The sequence below is a fragment of the Rhamphochromis longiceps genome, linkage group LG8 (assembly GCF_057381845.1).
Source record: "Rhamphochromis longiceps isolate RC_006_pf linkage group LG8, R_longiceps_female_GT1.1, whole genome shotgun sequence".
Lineage (NCBI taxonomy): Eukaryota > Metazoa > Chordata > Actinopteri > Cichliformes > Cichlidae > Rhamphochromis > Rhamphochromis longiceps.
The window spans coordinates 11,240,470-11,261,508 of NC_140564.1; the positions used below are offsets into that span (position 1 = coordinate 11,240,470).

The 21,039-nt window shown below is 40.6% G+C and overlaps 1 protein-coding gene across 1 annotated transcript; it reads left to right on the top strand.

The window, feature by feature from the left end:
• Window positions 1-16,650: 16,650 nt before the first annotated feature.
• Window positions 16,651-20,479, top strand: LOC146663118 (transmembrane protein 100-like). Its single transcript, XM_085415216.1, has 2 exons — window positions 16,651-16,734; window positions 16,936-20,479. The coding sequence occupies exon 2, from the start codon at window positions 17,146-17,148 to the stop codon at window positions 17,611-17,613; it is 468 nt and encodes a 155-aa protein (XP_085271342.1). The 5' UTR covers window positions 16,651-16,734; window positions 16,936-17,145; the 3' UTR covers window positions 17,614-20,479.
• The last annotated feature ends 560 nt before the right edge of the window (window positions 20,480-21,039 follow it).

The following is a 21,039-nucleotide window of genomic DNA, read 5'->3' on the forward strand; positions in this document are numbered from 1 at the left end:
CAAGTACTTTAGACTATCATAAAATGCCTGACTTTACAGAACAAAAAAACATGTTTACCCCCCGGCACAAAAAACAGTTTTAGACACTGCAGCTCTTTGATTGCCTTCAAGTCATGTTCTAGGTTAGCCTGACCCGTAGCTCTCTGTCTCTGCGTGCTTGTTTGCAGGACTACAAATAGGTGCCTCAAGCTAGAGCTTAACCTCACCAGATGCTTCCTATCACAGTAGTCAAATCTCTACAAGTGCCCTGCCATTACCATGGTGCCAGATCTTATTGTAGACTCCAGTACAAAGGGTCAGTGCCAGAAAACATCAACTACTTTTTTCCATTTAAACTGTTGCACTTGTACTCATGTCCACAAAACAGAGCCTTTCAGCTAAGACACGTGGCACAGGAGCAACACCTTTAAATTTACAGTTAAATCAACGATGCAAGAGGCAGTCTGATATAAGTCGAGCTACTCACAGAGACCCCTTTGGGCCATATCACAATATGGCTTCATGTATTTTATTGCTTAGCCTGTGTTACGAGCTTAGGAAAAATCTAGGCACATTTACAGAATTACAAAACATTACTGTGCAAAGCTCACGGTTCTCAAGTAGATTAATGAAATCACCAGACTGTGAAAGTTGGGTTGCCTGACTATAAGCGCAGGATCTTAAGCCATTTCTATTCGTTTTGCAGTTTTCAAATGAGTTTAAAGCTGTTGTTTAAAGCTTAACATCTTTTAAGCACCAAAGAGTCAGAAGAAGCACTTCCCAAAGTCTGACTTGCACAGATTCATTTGCTGTTATCAGCCTCCATTGCCAGTTGGCACAGCTGAGTGTTTTCCTTAGTCTTAGTTTCACTGCAGGTCCCAAAAGCTGCTGCTACCAAATCATAACCACGAACTTAGTTTTTACCTTATTTCAGATGTCGATGTTGAATGTCTTCATTACCAAACTGTATGACCTAAATTCTTCCCTTTTAAAGTCACCTCTTATTGCTGTAAAAATATGTCAGTAGATTTCAGCTGAGTGAGCACATTGACCTTTTTTAATGGGACTTCACCCCCAAGGTCCCACCTAAAATTCCTACACAACCACGATACCGACTTATTTCTTTTCTTTTTTAATCTAATTTGCTATTTATTATTAATCTGCTGGGTTTTGCTCTTTGTAATTTACTTTTTCTTCCCTGGTGTGTAACCAACACCAGTTTTAGCTGCTATTTTCCATTTCTTGTTCATCTGCGTCTGGAAGCCAACAGCACGCAGCGCAGTATTCCCAGCTCCTTCACTCAGCCTCTCACCACCCTGCTGGAAGTGTCTAAAAGTTGAACTGATTACGTCTAGCAATGCATGCTTTTAGAGCTATTTTAATCTGAACACAAACATTATTTCAGTTCCAACTATTCTTGAATCATGTGATATCGGTCTATTTATAGGGGGAGGAAACTATCTGCTGTGGATGTGGATGGAGTTGACAAGGGCCTGGCTGTTCACACACAAAACGGATGTGGTATCATTAAGTATCTCAGCCCAGCAGTAATTGATCCTGATGATAAGTATTGTCTGAGTTGTCAAAATCTGATAGAATGTATCCCTCTATGAATAAAAACTGTTAAACACATGCATGAGTCACTAACTTGTCCATTTATGATTCTGTTCAAATTCCTTGAGACAATCAGTTTTTCCATGCTGTTATTTTGAGATTTTCTATCTAAAAACTTCTGAAGGCATCCTGAAGTGTAATCGCAGCACTTTCAGGATGTCTTCCAATAAGATGTCTTCCAGCTCTGCTGAGGTACAGCAAGATTTCTCCATTTCTAACCACAGTAAACCTTCTTTCCAACTTAGATGAGAATGAAATGTGCACCTCTTGTCTCAGTAGCATTTACTTACAGGGGCTCTGTTTTTTTCTCTCTTTGACCCTTCAATTTAAATTTTAAAATACCGGGCCTTGGTGCGGCCCTTCAGCTCATGAAACGAGCCGTTTTAGCCAATTAAATGTCTGTCAGATCAGATGAGCAGATATTCTGCTTCATCTTCTTTTGGCTGCTCTCTTTCCTGTGAGGTCTTCCTCTTTCTGTCTTAACCGGTAGGTCCATCTTCAACATCCTTTGTCGGTATATCCACTATCCCTCTCCTGCACATGTCCAAACCATCTTAGCATCTCTAATCTTATCCATCCTGGTCACTCCCAATGAAATGTCTTCAGCTTGGATTCCTGTGTTTTTGTCAGTGCCACCGTCTCCAAACCATACATCACAGCTGGTCATGCTCTCATCTTGTAAACGTTCCCTTTCACTCTTGCTGTTGTCTTTATGTCACAAATCACCTGACACTCATCTCAGCCAACTCCAAACTGCCTACGCTCTCTTCTACTCATCTACCTTCACTATTTCTAGCTTCACTTTTCCACCTGCCCATCTCTAATTCACATACATAAATTCTGTCTCGCTTCTACTGATATTTCCTCCCTCTTCTCTCCAGTGCATACATCCACCTTTCCAGACTCATCCACCTGCTCCCTACTCTCACTACAGATCACAATGTTGCCTATGAACATCATAATCCACAGAGACCACTTCCTGACTCATCTTTTATTCAGGAAGAGTATAAGTCTATAAAAATCTAAAACAGAAAATGACCTGCTGAATCCAAGGAAGCATAGCTAACAGCAAGAACTTTGCTGGCTGTTACCACAGACAATCTGATGCAGGTATCATATCGAAACTGGAAAAAAGCTGGATTTGTGCATCTCTACTTTTCGTTACCTTTGAGACAATTGTTTTCTGATTGGCTGCCCTACACAAACAAAAGATTTAAACAGCAGATGGGAGGAGCTATGTATGTTTACAGCCACAGTTTACAGGGCCACAACTGGGCAGGGTGGAAACTGTTAAAAACACTCTTTATGGCACTCTGTAAGCTTTGGACTTAAAGGAATTCTGTTTCAGTCACGCCATGTTTTATATAAATATTTTCCGTTGTGATAGTAAATGACAAAAAAATTAGCAAAGGCAATAGTTTTCATTAAGAAAAACCTAAAAACCCCTGTTTTGGTAAATGTTTCTACTTATTTCTTTAATTTATAGCTTACAAACAACAAGGACAATGACAGAACTGGCATAATAGTCGGAAAACATTAAGACTATATTAAGATTTGAAGAAAAAATTAGCGTACACAGATGTTTGCAGCCCAAAGCTGTAAGCTGTTGTGTGCAGAACATTTTCTATCTTCTGTCCAATGTAAAGGCTTAGTATTGCAATTGCAAATCAACTTTTGTAACCCCTGATGTCTTGCATGTTTAGAATTGCACATACAGCAATTATACCATGTCAACTGGGAAATCAAGAGATTATGAGAAGCATGACAAGGGAGCAGTAAATCCAATTTGTTTAACTACAGATCAACCCCTACGGGTAGGGATGGGTATCGTTTAGGTTTTATCTGATACCGGTGCCAAATCGGTACTTTTGAAACGGTGCCGGTGCTCAAACGGTGCTCAAACCGGTGCTTAAGGAATGGAGAACACAAAATTGGCCCAAAAACCTCTCATGTTCAGCTGTTTTTTGTAAAAATATAACAATGTTAGCCTTTTCTGCAGCTATGGGGCATATATGGTATCACTCTTGGCTGGAAGCAGTGCTTAAACAATGGAAAAAACACAAACTTTGTCCTAAACCTCTCATGTTTAACTGTTTTCCACTTTTTCTTTGGTCATTTTAGCCTTTTTAGCCAGGGTGAAGGGAGTATCTGCCATCAAACAAGAGGACAGCCGCATGTAGCTATGATGATGTTTGCTAGCTCACCTTACATGCATTAATGTAATAACGTGGTTAGCCTACTCAACGTAAATTAGCTACTCACGCAGAGAAGAACGGCTGCTGCTGCCATCATCATCCGTCATCATTTCTGCTACACTGGCAGGGCTAGGGGCCAGGACTCTCCTCTTCGTGTTTTTGGGGGATGTTGCATAACAGGCAACCCACCCGCAGTAGATGTGCTCGGTGTGAGGTCTCGCAGCAAGCTATCAAATACGGCGCATTTCTGGGCTTTTAAAAAAACGCTATGCGTCGCCAGGTGTTTCATCGGATTTGAGGTGTTACCTCCTTTGACAGTATCACAGTATCAGCTTAAAGCACTTGTTGCAGGCTGCTGAGTTTGCATATTTTGCTATGAAGTACAGCCAGACTTTTGACCGCTTCGCCTTGGACATTTTTAATCTGTAGCTCTGCTCTAACTGAACGTACGTACCTGGCCCCGCCTACTATCCTCGGAAACGTAAAATGATTGGCTAGAATCTAAAGTGTATCACAGCTCAGGAAAAAAAAGCACCGAAATGTGCGCTGCTTTTCGGTCTGGTTACTACCGTTTATGTCAGAACCGGTGCCATCATGGCACCGGACACCGGTACCCATCCCTACCTACGGGTATAAAGGAATCTGAGACTGCTTCTGTAAATTAGAATTTATACAATTATGTAATTGGTGAAAATCTATATTTAAAATAAGACGACTTTTTTGTGGTTTTTAAGCAGCTGGTGATTTCAATATACTCTCATGTGTCAAGAGTACCTGATTCTGAGAAAACATGCTCACTGACACTAATGACAAACTCTGAAAAGCTTCATATAGACACATTTTTCTCTTACTCCTGTTGGAATATGAATAAGCTCCTCTGCATCAGGGTCATTCAGTGTAAAGTCTGCCTTCATTTATTCATCTTTATTTCTGTCTCCATTTTATTTTTATGCAGTCTTCATCCTCTAAATGTTGCAATTTTCTCTTTTTTCCGACTTAATTTATGTCTAATTACTTCTCATTGTTGGGAGCTTTTTTTTAAAAGCTTCCCAGGGTTTCTTTGAATTCTTAATTCCCTCTTTTTCCTTTTTAGTAATTTTACTTTCTAAAAGTCAAACACCAAAGTTAGCCTCACTGATGTGAATTGTGGAGGTGGTGGGACTTCAAAGAACTGTTGTTCCCATGGGTGGTGTTTGGGTGGGTAACCAGAGGATGCAAGTTCAGACAAGGTTTAAAGAGGTAATCTGTGGCTGCTTTATATTTTATTTTTCCATCTTTGGGACCACTGTTTTCATGCACTTCACTTTTGTGTGGGCATTACTGTGATGCTCTTTTCATCTGATTTATAGCTGAAGTTTCTGTAGGTGGTGCTTGCTACATTACAGAGCCTGTTGTGCAAGAATATTTAGTACGAGTATGCAAATGTGTCTCTCTCTGCTAACAAGGCATCATAGAGCATGAAGAATTAGTAATGGTTTTTAGTCTACTAGAGTAGTACATTAAATTCTTTTTATTTTTATTTTCAAAGAATTGCCCCACTTACCTTTAGTGGTTTCTAGTGATGCAGATTTTTTTTGCCAAGGTTAACAGTTATATATGTGCCAAGAATCTGTTTTGCCTTGACCCCAATACACTGAAGCTGAACAGGATTCTTGCTGAAAAATAAGCAGTGAAAAATTTGTCTTGTCTGTGCTGCGATTTCTCAATTATGTTGAAATGCAGTCACTAGCTGGATTGCAATCAGAGGCAGTGTTTGTTTTTGAAGGAATGGAGCGCTTCACAGTGCAGTGTAGCAGACAGGAGGTGCTTGTGGTGGATGTAGGGAACTGAAATTGGAATTTAACAACCAAACACACCTTTGTCTTCAGTGTGTCTTTAGCAGCTTTGCAAATGTAACCGGTGTGATTCTGCGTTGTGTCTGATAAAAAAGGTATAAGAAAGAAAGACCTCCAAGTAAATAATTTGCCCACTCCAGCTCCTCTCCCACAGGGGAATTGTAGAAAAAGGGGTGGCATTTATTTTTACATTAAACATAAAATATGCATTTACACGTAACATATTTGACATAAGATAAAACAAAAACAACAACATGAAATCCGACATACCTGATAAAAAAGGTAAAAGAAAGAAAGACCTCCAAGTAAATAATTTGCCCACTCCAGCTCCTAGACCAAATACAAACAGTGGGTAAGAGGGTTAGCTCAACCCACCACAGCTCCCAAGCTAGCAAGGAGTATATATTCATGCTAGCATTTATGGCGCCTAAAACACATTTATGATACACACATACTACACACTTATAACATCTTACAAAAACAGGCTTAATAATGACAATAACTGAACTAACATCGCAATAATAAACATCAGGGTGGCTAAATATGAATTATGTGTGTTTTAAGATATTGGAAAGAAATGACACCCACCTCTCCCACAGGGGAATTGTAGAAAAAGGGGAGAGGCAAAAGGGGTACACTGTATTTATAGTATTGCACCAAAGAAGAAGAAGAAAAGAATGAGGAGGGGCTCTAACTGATAATGAACACAACTACAGGCTTGGAGGTCCTAAAAGTCAAGTATAAAAGGAGCAGTTTGGGGGTTTAGAACACATTTTGTGTAATTATAACAATGTGATTTATGACCCTGTTACACAAAGTCACAGGTGTGTATTGCCAAAGCAATGGCAGTGGTGATAAGTCAGCATGGAAGTGTATGCTTCTTTTTCGTAGCTAAAGCCAAAAAGGTTTGCATAATATAGCTAAATAAACATGGATGGTAACGTTACCCAACAGAACATTTCAAATCAAATCAATACGAACTGTTTGCTGTGATAGCAGGTTTCTGTAATACCCTTCTGAAATATTGTACAGCCAGAGATTAATGTATGATTCCATGCAGAGAGGTCTATTAACACATCGTGAGTGAGAAAGGTGACTGAAGAAATAATCAATGCATTATGGGAATCCCCCCGCAGCGTACACCTATTGCAGCATATCTAAGGGAGGATTCAGGGTCACCTGATCCAGCCCTAACTATAAAAAACTTAGTGACCACTAAATAAATGTGGTTTTCTTTCCACAATAATTAGTTAACGCAACAAAACACACCTTGCAGCTTTACATGTATTTTAAAACTGGGTTTATGGAAACCTGGAATGTAATTGTGACTGTCTCTAAAGCACTTTGGGTCAACTTGTGTTTTTTAAATGAGATGTAGGCTAGACATTCAGCCATAGTGCTTAATGTTTAGGGCAGGGGTCGGCAACCTGCGGCTCCGGAGCGCATGCAGCTCTTTAGTCCTTATAGTGCGGCTCCGTGTGGTTTGGGAAAATAAATTAGAAGTATTTAGCTGAGTTCCTTTTTAACTTGTAGTTCTAAATTGGAAGATTATTGTGATATTGAAATATAAAATAAAATTATATTATATTATTTTTTCATCGCTCAAAATAAGCGTCACACTCGCGGAAGCCGGTATACCCGCCGAAGCGCCATGCATTTATCGAGACTTTCAACCCCAGGTAGGCCAATTATGGATCTTCAGATCCACATTATGTCAGCAGCTGTTCTCCACCGTGAACTATGTTAAAAACGAACACCGCTCACGCCTCACAGATGACAGCTTACAATCCTGTGTAAAGATGAAAGTGACTTCGTACAGCCCTGATTTGCAGACGCTGTGCACAGAGGATCAGGAGCGGAAGTTGCATTGTAAACATACCATGGCAGACCCACTGCTTTTCAGCATCTCTTTATTGACCACTTTTCATACACGGTTGCTGTACGCATACAGCCGGCTGTAGCTTTTCAGCTCACAGCCCGACACACACCAACACAACAGCAGAGAGAGCACTGACGTTAAGGCGGCGAGGCGAGATTGCAGGTGCCGCTCAGGTGCATCCACCTCCCCTGCAGCGGCATTGCAGACGATGCCCCGCCACACACAATAACCAGGTAAAATACATATTTAGGCAGAATTTTGCAAATATCTGTTTTTCATCTTTTAGCAGCATAGTGCTTTTTTTCCAATTATTTTTTTAAAAGTCTGGTCAAGGCTCCAAAAGCCCAAAGGCGATATAACAGTTTTTGTTTGCTACATGGATCATTTTAGTTCAGCTGGGTGTCTTTCCTTTTGTTATATTTCTTTAAGAGTTCAAAATGTGTTAATTACATAAATAAAATGTAATTTGTCTGTAGCACTTTATGGATTTCATAAGCAACACACCTTAGTTGTTCACACAAAGCATAAAAGTAAAAAACTATATATACAGTGTTATCTTCATTTTAGATGTCAAAAAGTATTTGCAGCTCCCAGTGTTTTCTTTTGCGTGGAAACTGGGTCCAAGTGGCTCTTTGGGTCTTAAAGGTTGCTGACCCCTGCCTTAGCGTATATTTTTTCATTTCCAAGAAAATAACTACCCAATTAACTGGGCTACATAGAAAAACGTATTGATCCTAACGCACTACTATCAATTCAATACTAATACCAGCATTGGTATCGATACGTGGATTGATCCACCCACCTCTAATGTCCAGACACAGAGCCAGTCAGTGACTGCTAGAACTCATTGCACTGATCATATATTAACTTCTGGTTCTAGAAAACCGCAAAAGCAATAGTTTGTTGTGTTCCAAAGCACCATACTGTCGCCTTTAAATCGTAATTACATTTTAACACCAAGCACGCACTGGAAACAATATTAACCACAGACTTTATTTGTTCTCTGCAGTCACTGTTTTAAGAACATATATCTTTAAAAGACAAAGTACAATTTACAACATATTAAAAAGTTCATTTGTATTTACAGTTATCTTGGTATTTAAGCATTACACATTTAGCTTTACGTTTAGCCATGCTCTCTAACCACACTGGCATTTTACTTTGGAAAAGGTACAGCAGAACAAGTGGAGAAGTGAACATCCTGAAAGCGTTCATAAGGATGTGGGTGGATGGCAGCATAAGCAAGGCTGACAGGACATGGTTTGGCACCGGTTGCTGCCAGATGGGCTTGACAGCATGAACGTCAAGCTAACATTCAACCTGCCAAGGCCTATCTCAGCACCTCACCAAATATCCTGTCCTTCTGGAAGGCCCTGGGCCATGTACAAGCCCACCGCAGGTATATAGGCTTTTCTATGCTGTTACTAAACAAGTGGGAGAAAAAGACACGAAAAAATATGCTGACCTGAGTGAGACCACATAGAAAGGCACATAGGCATGTGCATATACACATACATTAATCAGGCCCAACATTAAAAAAAACCTGCCTAGCACTTGTAAGACTTTATGCTGGCAAAACAACTCTGACTCATGCTCTGTCATGAGCCCTTGGGAGATGTGTGTGTGTGGCATTGGCAGCTGATGAATTTGTCTTTTGGAGTGGGGCATCCATGTGCTGGGCTCGTTCAGGGCCATCCTATGGATACTCAATTGGATTGGAATATGTGGAGTATGTAGGCGGTTTCAGCTCCTCTTACTCTCAAGCCGTTCCTGTGTTTATTGGTGGTGGGTCATATTGTACGACAGGGAGACACAGTTGCCAGTCGACCATTAGCAAGGAAAGGTGTGTAGTCTATGTCATAATATACAGATAAAGGATCTTCAGGTAGAATGTTGCAGTTTTGTGGAGATGACCAGTGTTATCACCAGTTAATTTAATCACTGGTGGTTCATTGGTGTCCAATCCACATTAAAAGTCTCATGACTGCCATTCATTCAGCAGACAATGCTAACGTTTACCTAATAATTTGTGGATGGTAATTATCAATTAAAAAGCTTGGCCTACAGTCAAAAGGGTGATATGTTACCATATCAATTATACCTTTTTTCAATCTATTTTGAGCTAGTTCTAAACTGCTATTAGGATGCTGTGTGTTGTTTTAGGGATCATGGATGTAACCCTAACCCTAAAGCCACTATAATCCTATAAGCCACTATGATGTGTGTCAGTGAGAATGAGTATTATCTTTCTTACCTGATTGCCTACAGTTGGTCTACAGTTGGACGGTTGGAGTTAGGGTTTAGGGTTGGCACTGTCAACTGTATTGATTTAGACCACTGAGGGTTAGTAGCTCCATTGGTTTTATACATAAAATATATATTTAAAAAGAGTTCTTTGTTAGACTATAGAGAAATGTGAAATCATTAAAAAATGACTTACATGCCTCCTTTAAACATCTTGCTAAACATCTTATCTGATACATTACATGAAATTGGGAATTGCTTAACTTTTGGTTCCCAACCCTAAACTGAAGAAAAAACAGTCTGCAAAGGTCTGTAAAAACACTGCCATGCGCTGGATCAGCTGTGCAGCAACACATGGAAGCAACATTTCCCACTTTTTTTTTAACCACTTATCTCTTTGTTCATCTCACCTCCTGATATACAATCATCGGCTCCATTAACCCATAAGGGATCTCGGTCTGTGTGGGTGCATAGTGGGTGGTTTTATGTGTGTGTGCCTGTGTGGGTATGTGTGTCTCTTCGTGCCTATCTTAGGCACAAAGCTCCTCATTGTTGCAGAGCGTGAACGGGTGACGACAGCGCAGCGGACAGTAGCATGTAAGATCTTTCTATAGCTCTCATCCATTCGTCCCCCGCCTCCAGCTCCCACCCTTTTTTCTTTTTCTCCCCATGTCTGTTGAAACACTCATACTGTTCCTTTATTGAAGGATTCTGTTATTAGACTGAGCGTCTTCCTCAAATAGAAACAACAATGTGCACCACACAAATAAGGTAACGGCACCTTGGCTGCCTGTGCCTTTCTCAAGTGACTTATCTCCAGATTATGTGATTACCTTTCTACATAAAGGCTTCTCTCTGACTGTGATACAAAAACAGACTTGGCAGTGTCTGAGGGGATCTGGTGTAACAAGTATCAGACAAGGCCCATTAACCTCCTAGGACCCTGTGTCCACATATGTGGACATCACATTTTGGGTTATTTAGACTAAAATACTCAATTTTGCTCTACATGGGCCTGATATCCACTTACGAGGACATTATACTGCTTCTGTTCTATCAAACTGTTAAACAAATATCCTCATATGTGGCTTATATTTTTCTTAAAAACAAAAATAAGTTTTAAAAAAAATCTGGTAATTCTTTGTTTTTTCATTCATCCGGCCCCAATATGCCCAAATATCAAAGAGAAATTAAAAATGCATGTCATGAAAGAGTTCAGGTCTTAGGAGGTTAACATGGTGATTTTTCTTTTTTTCATTTTTTGGTTGTAGAATGGGTTTTCTTGTCTTTTTCAACACCTGGGGGTTGTTTATTAGCTTGGTTGCCTTACCTTCTGGCTAGATAAATGTCTGCTTATCTAGATATTATCTCTCTAACAAAAACAGAATCAAAAAACAGAAAGCAAACAAATAGGCAAATAGGATACCTGTTTCCTGCCTTAGTAAAAAGCCTTACTGAATAAAAAATGAACTGTTTTATAAATCTAAGCTAAGAAGTTTTTTTATACATGGTGAGCTCATTGGCTAATGAATTCTCAATTGCAAGTTGTTAGCCAATGAGCATCCAGTTTTGAAATCAGACCATTTCTTTTTAAAATAATTCCACAAAAAAAACAAATGCACTAATTATGCGTTAATTCATGAAAGCTATCTATGATCGTTACATGTGGCAAAACTATTGTTAGATTATAATATTATTTTATGCCATGTTATACCCCAAATTAAAGATTGTGAATTATTATGTAGTTTTAGTTTGCATTATTCTCCTGAATTAGAAGAAGCTGATAACTATTACATTAGTTAAACTGATTTGCATTACATTAAATTGCTGACTTGTTGTGAATGAATGATATTGTTTTATGATGCATTATACTGCTGAGTTATAAGAAATACTGTACGCAGAAGGTTATTGTCTTATTTGTCTGATTAGAAGAGAACAGAACATACTGGAGTTTTCTGCCCCATCTCAGCAGGAGCAGATAACCGGGGAGCCAAGGTCGTAGCTTAGGCGCTGTGTGAGAGAAAGCATGTGAATGTTTAGGCTTTTTATGATAAGGTGGAGACACCAGAGGCTATAAAAGTTTGAGCAATGCTCCACCATTTTGAGATTTTGAGGCTGTCTGCATCAGTGTCCATCTCCCACGCGTGTGATCATTAAAATCATCGTTTGACTCAACCCGGCCGGACCAGTGTTGTTATTGTGGTTTTTTCTCTTGTCTCCATCCCCAATATTTTGAACCTTAACACTATTCACAAACTTTGAATAATATTTAAACAACTAACAATTGCTCATTGCTAGCAACGGTTACAATTGAAAGCCATTAAACACCGAAAGCATTGGTCTTTGAAATAATTAAGTTGACATCAAGCGAAGGCAGCAGCAGGCAGATCCAGGAGTTAAAGCTGTATCATGACTTTATTATCATTTTACTATTTTTGTTGCATTATATAATCAGGTGATGTACATGTTTGAAGCTGCAAGTGCACTTGTTGCCAAGCGCAGTGGTCTGATTGGCCAGATCTATTTATTTGCTTACTATTTATTAACTTAGTGCTAAGAGCTGCATGGACACAAAGCAACATATCATAGCAAAGAACACACAGGAGCCAATAATCATTCATTAATAATGACTTGTGTTTTGTCATACTACTTTCAGAGTCTTCTTGCTGGTGTGCAAGAAGATAAAGAAGATAAAACACCCTTTGATAGAAACTTAGCCACCATTAATGCTATTCACCTCAACGGTTGTTCCTGCAACTAAAAATGTTTGGATGTGAAGGTGAAAAGGCCTCCTTCTTATTAAACACAAGGATCTTCAGGCTTTTTTGTCGCAAACGGCACACAAGGAGCACATGCTCTCAAGGCCAGATTTTTAAAAATACACACACATCTTTGCCTGTTTTGTGAATGAAAGTGTGGGATTTCATCCATTTGCTGTTCTCATTTTTGTTATTTTAGTGTCATTTCAGGGTGAGTGATGGTGACAAACAGCTATGGCCTGCAGCCCGCGGTGCAGCTCAATGCTTTTGACGTCACTCCTATTAATGAGTTAGTGAGGGAGCACGGATTCAGTATTCAGCCAGCCAGTTTCAGTTTGAATATTAAATGCTGTGACTCTACTATTTTTATAGGCCCTTATTAATAGGAAATTTGCAGTTAAATTCACCCAATGAGAGTTAATCTGCCTCCAAAGGAACTGTGCCCATGAGATACCGACCAAAATTGGGCTAGGGCTAATTACAGCAGATTGGAACATTTCAGCGCCTTGAGAAAGCAGATAACTATGGAATATACAAATCAGTGCACACACACACACACACACACACACACGGACATTGATAAAGTAGCAATCTATTATGTAACAAAGGCTATTCGTAGGGAAACTTGCTAACAATTGGCTCCTGTGCAATGTTCCCTCTAAGCTGCGCGCGTGCGCAATTGTGCACTGCTGGCACGGTAATAATTCTGTTTTGCAGTGTTAGTCAGTAAGTGACTGGCTGCTCCGTATGGGATTACAACGATGCCACCTTATCCCATAGTCCAGCCAATGATGCGATCCACATTCGTATATACACAGCTAGTCAGCGTCGTTGACAGGCTATGACAGCATCCTTATGTGCGGACACCGGTGTTTTAGCTAGCTAGTTTAGCTAGGTGTTTTAGTTAGCTAGCGTGGCTGATGTGGAGTGAAGCCACGTTAATGACAACATGTACAACCATTGGAGATGTGAGCAGGACAGACGAAACAATTGACGGAAAACGTGTGGACTTTATACCAGTTTTTAAATTGTGTTGATGGGCCACGTAAAACCAGAGTTATGATAAAAATATCTGCAATGTTTGGTTTTTTTCCTGAATACTATCGTTACTGTGGGAAGAAATGGTAAAAACGCCATTTTATAAGGAAAGTGCTCAAAAGCACTCTCCACCTGTGAGCAAAAACAAAACCAAAAACCCCCACCCTTTCCTATTGGTCAAAAAATGTACCATGTCGACCAATCAAAAAATGATATGCAACGTGGCATTTAGTTGTTTAGGAATGGGGAAGTTTTAGGAGTGACGGCGGTGTTTTGAGATGTGAGAGATTTTCAACGTTTAGCGCAAATCTTGTGTAGTCAGTGTGTAGTGTAGTCAATAGTTTTGTTGTGTGTGTCAGAACAATGAGGCGACTACTGAGTGCTACAGACAGGGCTGGACTGGGACAAAAAATCTGCCCGGGCATTTTGACTAGTGACCGGCCCACCATGGTATTATAGGAAAAGCCATAAGGTCTTTATAATAAACTTAAACCTACACCATCCTCCCTATTCTGGTATTCTAAACAGAACTTAGTAAAAATATAAAACAACCTAATTTATAATTACATATACCTAACAAATAGGGTTGCCAACTCCCAGCAAAAAAGAAAAGAAAAAAAAATAGGGAACCATTCCCGTACCCTCTGCCTCAAGATGCTTAATTGACAAAACCGATTTTAATTTAATACACGTATAAAACAAATGCACGGAAATTATTTTTCTCCAGTAATTAAATAGATTCAACATCTTTCTTCTACAGAATTGCAGACTGCACAGATGGTACCTTCCCAAAGGAAAGAATACTATAACTTACTAGGGTATATACTAACTAGACTTAATATTTACTGAATACAGTAATGGATTTCTATACATTTTACAACAGATGAAAACTTTCATTGTAAGATTCAGATAATTATGTATTAAAAGCTAGACATTTTAAATGAGAATAAGAAAGAAGAGTATTTCTTTGTGCCCCCCTCTCCCTGTTAATGCCCTACCTGGCCCCCTGGCAACACTTTGCTAGACCCGCCCCTGCACAGTTAGCAGCTGTCAGCTACTTAGAAAAGGATCCTGGTGTTATTTGTCTCTCATAAACAGTTCATAACTTCCCTTCAACTCATTCATGTCACCTAAAATGTAAACCTGTTTCTCCATCACCTGTTCAGCTCTGATGATTCAGTAAGGACGTCTCCTGGTTTCATCTTCATGTTTCCCTCTCATCAGATATACAAACCAATATCATGACCTGGAGCTGTGGCTCCAGCAAACATTAGCTGATACTAGAAAGTAATATTAAATAAAGTCAATCAAGCTTAAACGTGCTTAAGTGTTGTTTAGCGCAACCTCCGCTGGTTTCTTCTTTCTGGCGCAGAGAGAAAAGCTGATCAGCTGATCATTGATCAGTTTCGTGATTGAATTAGCAACTTTCTAGCTGAAGAGGAACGGGACAAATCGTGTTCCTTTTCACCTCAACTTTAAAGTTCGACCTCCTCGGCTGTAATTGGTCCAGCCCAGAGTCGATCATGACCAACTGGCCAAGCCACCACCATTCATTTGTACCGTTAAAAAAAGAAAAGAAATAAAACCCCATCGGCCCTTAAAAATGAAAAATCACGAGCGGCCCAGCAGGCAAATGCCGGGTATGCCCAATGGCCAATCCATCCCTGGCTACAGGTGTTACAGGAGTGATACATCTCCTGCTGTCAGGCCTGCAGGTATCAGGCTGTTGTTCTCCTTTATCTCATAGTGGACAGAAATTATTTTTTGGAGTCGCACAAATAATTTGTGTGGCATCAAATTTGATGCAGAACAGCTGATTTTGTAAATAGTTTTAAATTTTTATTTAAAAAAACGCCTTGGCTGCATTTTTAGGTAAACAGCAGCAAAAAACTTTGTTGTTTGCATAACTCAGTTACTTTTTTGAAGAAGTAACTATATAATTAATTGCCCAAAATTGGTCATTATATACTGTATTTTGCGGACAGAGTTACAGGACTCGCTCCCAGACCACAGACTCATACTCATAATACAAGTCAGAGCTTTATTAAAAAAGAAATTTAAAAAAAAGAAAGTCGTGTTTTCAAAATTGGAGTTCAAGTTATGAACAAGATTTTTAAATTTTTTCATTGTAAGTGGGCTAAAGCACTTAATTAAAAGTAGTCTAACATAAATGTAAATGCTGTAATTTGATTATTTTAATAAACCATGTAACTTGGATGGATTTGATGCTGGCGTGACGACAGTGCACACGTCTGCTGTTGCTCACAGTGGTCCAAGGAATCGCTCAGTGAGTTTGTGCGTTCGCTCAGACACATGAAAAATTAGTCATTTTCTGAACAGCATAAGAGATACATGCTGGAGAAATGTGACACAAACATGACCATAACCATCATGCTTTTGTGCAAAAAATGTCTTCACTTCAATTCTGAATTATGATTAGCTGTTTAAAAAAAAATACAAATTTGGGTGCTGTTCAATCTTTACTAATTACATGTCTTGCTTCTCTGTGACCTTCATGGGTTTGATTAAAACTATTAAAAACTGAATTATCTCAGTTTTAGCAGTCCCGCTTTTCTTGCTGAAAAGATGACATTTTGCAGATACAAGGTTTCTATCTCACTGTAATTATATTCCACTGTCACCCTTGGGGTGGGGATCTTGCACTGTCTTGTAACACAACTGGAGACACTGGAGATTTTCACATGACCCTGATAACATGTGTGACAGCAGCAGTGAAAATGAAGTCAGGGACAGAGCTGCGGGATGTGGTGTCATAGTATTCATGCCGATTACATTTGTTGGTCCGATTTCATTGTCAAGAAGCATCTTTTTCTCATTTCGGTATCAGTGTCATTTATATTCTGCCCATAATGAAAAAATGCAGTGCCTTTAAGGGGTATCTCAAATTCCATGTCACACTAAATAATGAATTAAGATCAGTGAATGAGACCGCTGAACGGTTAACCTCATCTCAGCCCCTCCTCCCTGAATCACTCTGCGAGTGGAGCCAATCAGATGCTTGCATCCCATTGACCGCGTCCCACAGGCTCCACCTCCTCTCCTCTGTCATTATATAATCCTATGAACATCGGCATCACAACACTGTGGTGCTGCTGCTGCTGCTGCGAGCCGCTCAGGAGACAAGGCTGCACTGAAAACATTCACTCATTGATGGATACTGAAAATACCGGGTAAGTGCCTCCTCTCTGTGGCAGATCTGTCTCATCTGTTGGCTTTATTTTTCCCTTCTTCCATCCTTTTCCTGTGAATGTCTCCAGCCCTCTTGGAATGTTTGCTCAGTAGTTGTGTTTTCTTCTCTGTCTTGCCCTATTTTTTCTTCTTTCCCCCCATCTCCTGCTTTCTATTTTCAGGTCTTCTCTCTGTGTCTCCAGTTGCAGGCACATGCTGGCGTTAAGTACTGAGAGCAACAACAACAAGACCAGTAGCAGCAACCTCTCTGTCATTGACAGCACTCGAAGCAGCTTCAGAGAAACCCCCTGTAGCATCATAAACGGCAGCAATCATCAAACGTACTCAAAGAGGACCCCCGCTGCCGACGGGCAGCTTTTCGCGCTTCGTCACTCAAGGACGGCAGCTCTGAGATGGGCTGCTCCTCAGGGCGCCAGCCCCCAGCCTCGGTCCTTCATCCGGACCTGGACTGCGGCAACAGCAGCGAGGCCAACAACTTGCCCCAGGACTCTGAGAACCAGGGTTTGAACGGCTGTGGCGAAGGAGGGGAGATGGAGGGAAGTGTCGGAAGGTGTTCGGCCAAACCTCCAGAGTCTCTCCCAACGCTGGAAAGGCTTGCCCAAGCTACAGGCGGGACAGAGAAGTCCTGGTACCGCTGCGTGTTCCCGTTCGGCGTGATATCTCTGGTGATCGGCATGGCAGGAACTGGGGTGACGTTTACCTTTAACACGTTGCTCCAGACCAAAGTAGTGTCCGTGGCGCTGCTGTGTGTCGGCGTCGTGATGTTGCTTGTGGCAGCAGTCTGCTGGAGGGCCCACAGACTGAGGAGGAGGAAAAAGAAAGAAGGTGGATTCTTCATTGCTGATCAGGGTACTTTGTGATGGAGGGCGTTGTTCAGGCTGATGTATTCCAGAGGGGACAGAGCAGTCGGAGTTGGACTTTTTGAATGAGAAGGGCAACTAAAAAAGAAAAAGACAAGAAGTTGTAGGGCCTGAACTTGAAAAGACTGAAAAAAGTTGGATGTCATTGTTAGTATTTCTGCCAGGTAAACTTTGTAACACCTTAAACTTTAGAAAACCTTCTAGCAAAGGAACCATCATCATGACCAGATACACAGGGTAGAATACACATTGCACACTCCATACAAGCCCTCCCTCTCCACTCTTCTGTTCAGTCCAGTAATGGATCCACCTGGATGAAAGCGGAGCCTAAAGCACATCACAGATCATTGCTCCAAGGCTGGCCTCGCTGTGCTGTGGAAATGCATGAGAGATAGGCACCTCAGGGATAGATACAGTACTTAATACCTCTGAATCCCTCTGCTGCAGGTTACTGGATAAAAAGAGGTGTGATTGTGTGGGACAGGGGAGTTAACAGTGATCAGACAAGCCTTTCTGGATAAGGTAGAGCAAGAGTATCAAACAAGCGATCTGATCTGACATATGTGGCCATGCGCATCAGTTCAACCCCCACCCATTCAATTAGTTTACAAAGAGACAACAATTTTTATTATTGGATTACTGAACGAGAACTGCACTTGTAAATGAAGCATGATTTCCCCTTGCCACAACAGAGCTGCCCTTTTGGCACGTACGCTCTGTCTCCAGCGGCTCCGGTTCGGCGACTCATTAGGTGAAAGGGCCAGGGAGTCAGTGAGGGGTCGCATCTGAGGAAGAGGCGAGAATTCATCCCAAAGCACGCTCATTATATGAAATTAAACAAGCAAAATAGCATAGTCAGCGTGTTCCTCATATCTCTCTCTCTGCATTCCATTCTGCTGTCACCAGTCCTAAATGCTTACTGCAATAAAGATTTGTTTCGGAGGGGCAAAAATTCCAGTTATGTCAGATCAATAGAAATCACTACGCCATAAAGTGCTAATCTTTTTGGAGGTGATCGTGTGGTCAAACCTGCATTCCGTCAGCACTTTCGGACTTATCATAGATCATAAGAAAGAAGGACGTAGCCAACCTGTGAACTTACATTTTTTTATCATGACCAGCAGGGGGTACCTGATCCTGTGACATAAAGAAGCCCAACTGTAGGGATAACTTCAAAGTTTAGTGTAAAACGCATGGACAACCGTGTGATTGATCCATGCAGAGGCCTTTGTTTTTCAGTCACATGTACACCTTGCTTGTGACGTGAGACTACGCCCACTGCTTATATATAGTCCATATTTTTACACTATGTCAAGGAATCGCATTACATGCATATCATACAAACTGGTGTATAACAGCTTCAGGCTCGCTGGCCCGATTCCTCTATTCCACGACTCCCGCTGAACCGAGCAAATTCGGCGCTGCTGGGCATTTAGGTGGTTGCGGTGAGGGGCAAATCAATTCTTTCCTTTATATACCTTCCATTCTTACACTCTCAAAGAAAGGGGGTTATACTGCTCTTCATATTAGCTACTAGATCCCCGAGGACAGGCTTAAACAAATTTACCTTGTTCCTCAGTGATAAGACGAGCCGCGCGGTGGTGTATGTCGCAAAGAACCTGTCCTGAACATTGTTCTTTTTTGGGGGGGGAAACATTTTCTGCTTTGACTAGATCACTCATTTCGCCAAAACAATAGCAAAAATCCTTCTCCGTCTTAGGGCCAAGCTGTAGCAGTAAGCTGAACACAATAGGTGTAGTAGTTCATGGTTCTGAGCAGCAGGAAGTGTGCAGAAAACCCAGCAGCTCTGTGTCGGCTGTAGCTGTTAATGTACTTAACTGAAAATTATCATCTCCAACTTTTGCATGGAGTTACTCGGAGCAGTACAAGTGTACAAGTGCATATGTGTACCATGTTGGTTGTGTGCACACTAAAGCTACAACTAATGATTTGTTGCCCCGCCCCCCCTCCCTCGTCTGCCTCCATCCCGCTCCGTGTCAACTGTCCAGTTTCGTGAGCTTATTTCACACCTGGCTTATAGAAGCGAAGATAATCCTGTAGAAGCATTCAGCTGTGTGCACGCATATCTGTTCCTATATCGAGTACTCTTCTGAGTTACATATCATAAATGCTGTAGGTACTAACTGAGAGTGTAGCCTCATTTCTGAATGTACCTCCAACAGTGAGTGTCTTACGAACATCCTTGTACAGAGTGTAAAGATTATTTATATTGTTTATGTACACTCTATTTTGAGTAAGACAGATTTAGAGACACAGTACAGTGCACATCTATTTGAGGCACTAGCCAACAGTTGGGTTTTTTTTTGGTTTCAGCTGGCGGTGTGGTTGTAGTGTTTTCAGCTATGTTGCAGTGATTGCAAACTGTGATTGTTTCATCCCAAGTAACCAACCCAGACAAGGATACATTTGTAATTAAAATCAAGCACATAATCAGTTACAACTTTTAAGATGGAGGGTTTTTTACGTTATGTAAAAAGATCTGATTTTAAATAAAAACGTTGTGTTTTTGGAATGAAACTATCCAGTTGCTTTACGTGGTTGTGGTCAATTTGCTTTGAGTTTACTGGCATGTCCAAGCTTTTCTCTGAGTGCCTTTTACTTGCTACATTAATATTTCTATGTATGGTACATTTAATGTAAGCTGTGCAGGCCTACCGGCACCAGTAATATAGTAGCCTAAAACAGACACGGAAATACGTGAAGTTTTTTTTATCAGTCGAGTTTAGTGTGTGTGAGTGCCGTGGTGTGCATGAAGTCAGACTTTGATATGGTTCCTTTATTTAAAGCAACAGAAACACCAAATATATTTATCAAGAATTCATATTTTTTGTCCTTCTGAAATATGTGTACCAGTGTACATTTTTCTTGTTTACTGTTAAGCTTCTAAAGCGCTGAATTAAATGCAAAGATTGATTTTGGAAACAAGCTCTGTGGCTGTTGTTTGTTTTTCACCAGATTGGGGAAATTGCTGCTGAATTGCTATTTGGTGTCATTAGTGGAGTCATTCACACAGCATTATGAGGGCGGCTGCAGCAGCTCGGGTTTTCCTCCTTACTGACCTTTGTACTCATTCTGGGGGACATACTATAAACCACAGATGCTACTATGTTCAATGTCCAACTAAGTCTGCATTTTGTGTAAATTGACACTGACAAAAAGAACAAAAAAAACAAGCCTTACAATGCACAGTCCAAAGACGGTTTGGGGTTTTCTTTTGCAATTCAGTTTTATTCATAAAGCACCAAATCACAACAACAATCGCCTCAAAACAATTTATACTGTGGGGTAAAAAAACTCTAAGGTAATAAGAGAAAACCCCAACAATCAGAACACTGAACACAGAGCCCTGTAAACAAGCACTTGGTGACAGTGGGAAGGAAAAACTCCTTTTTAATAGGAAGAAAC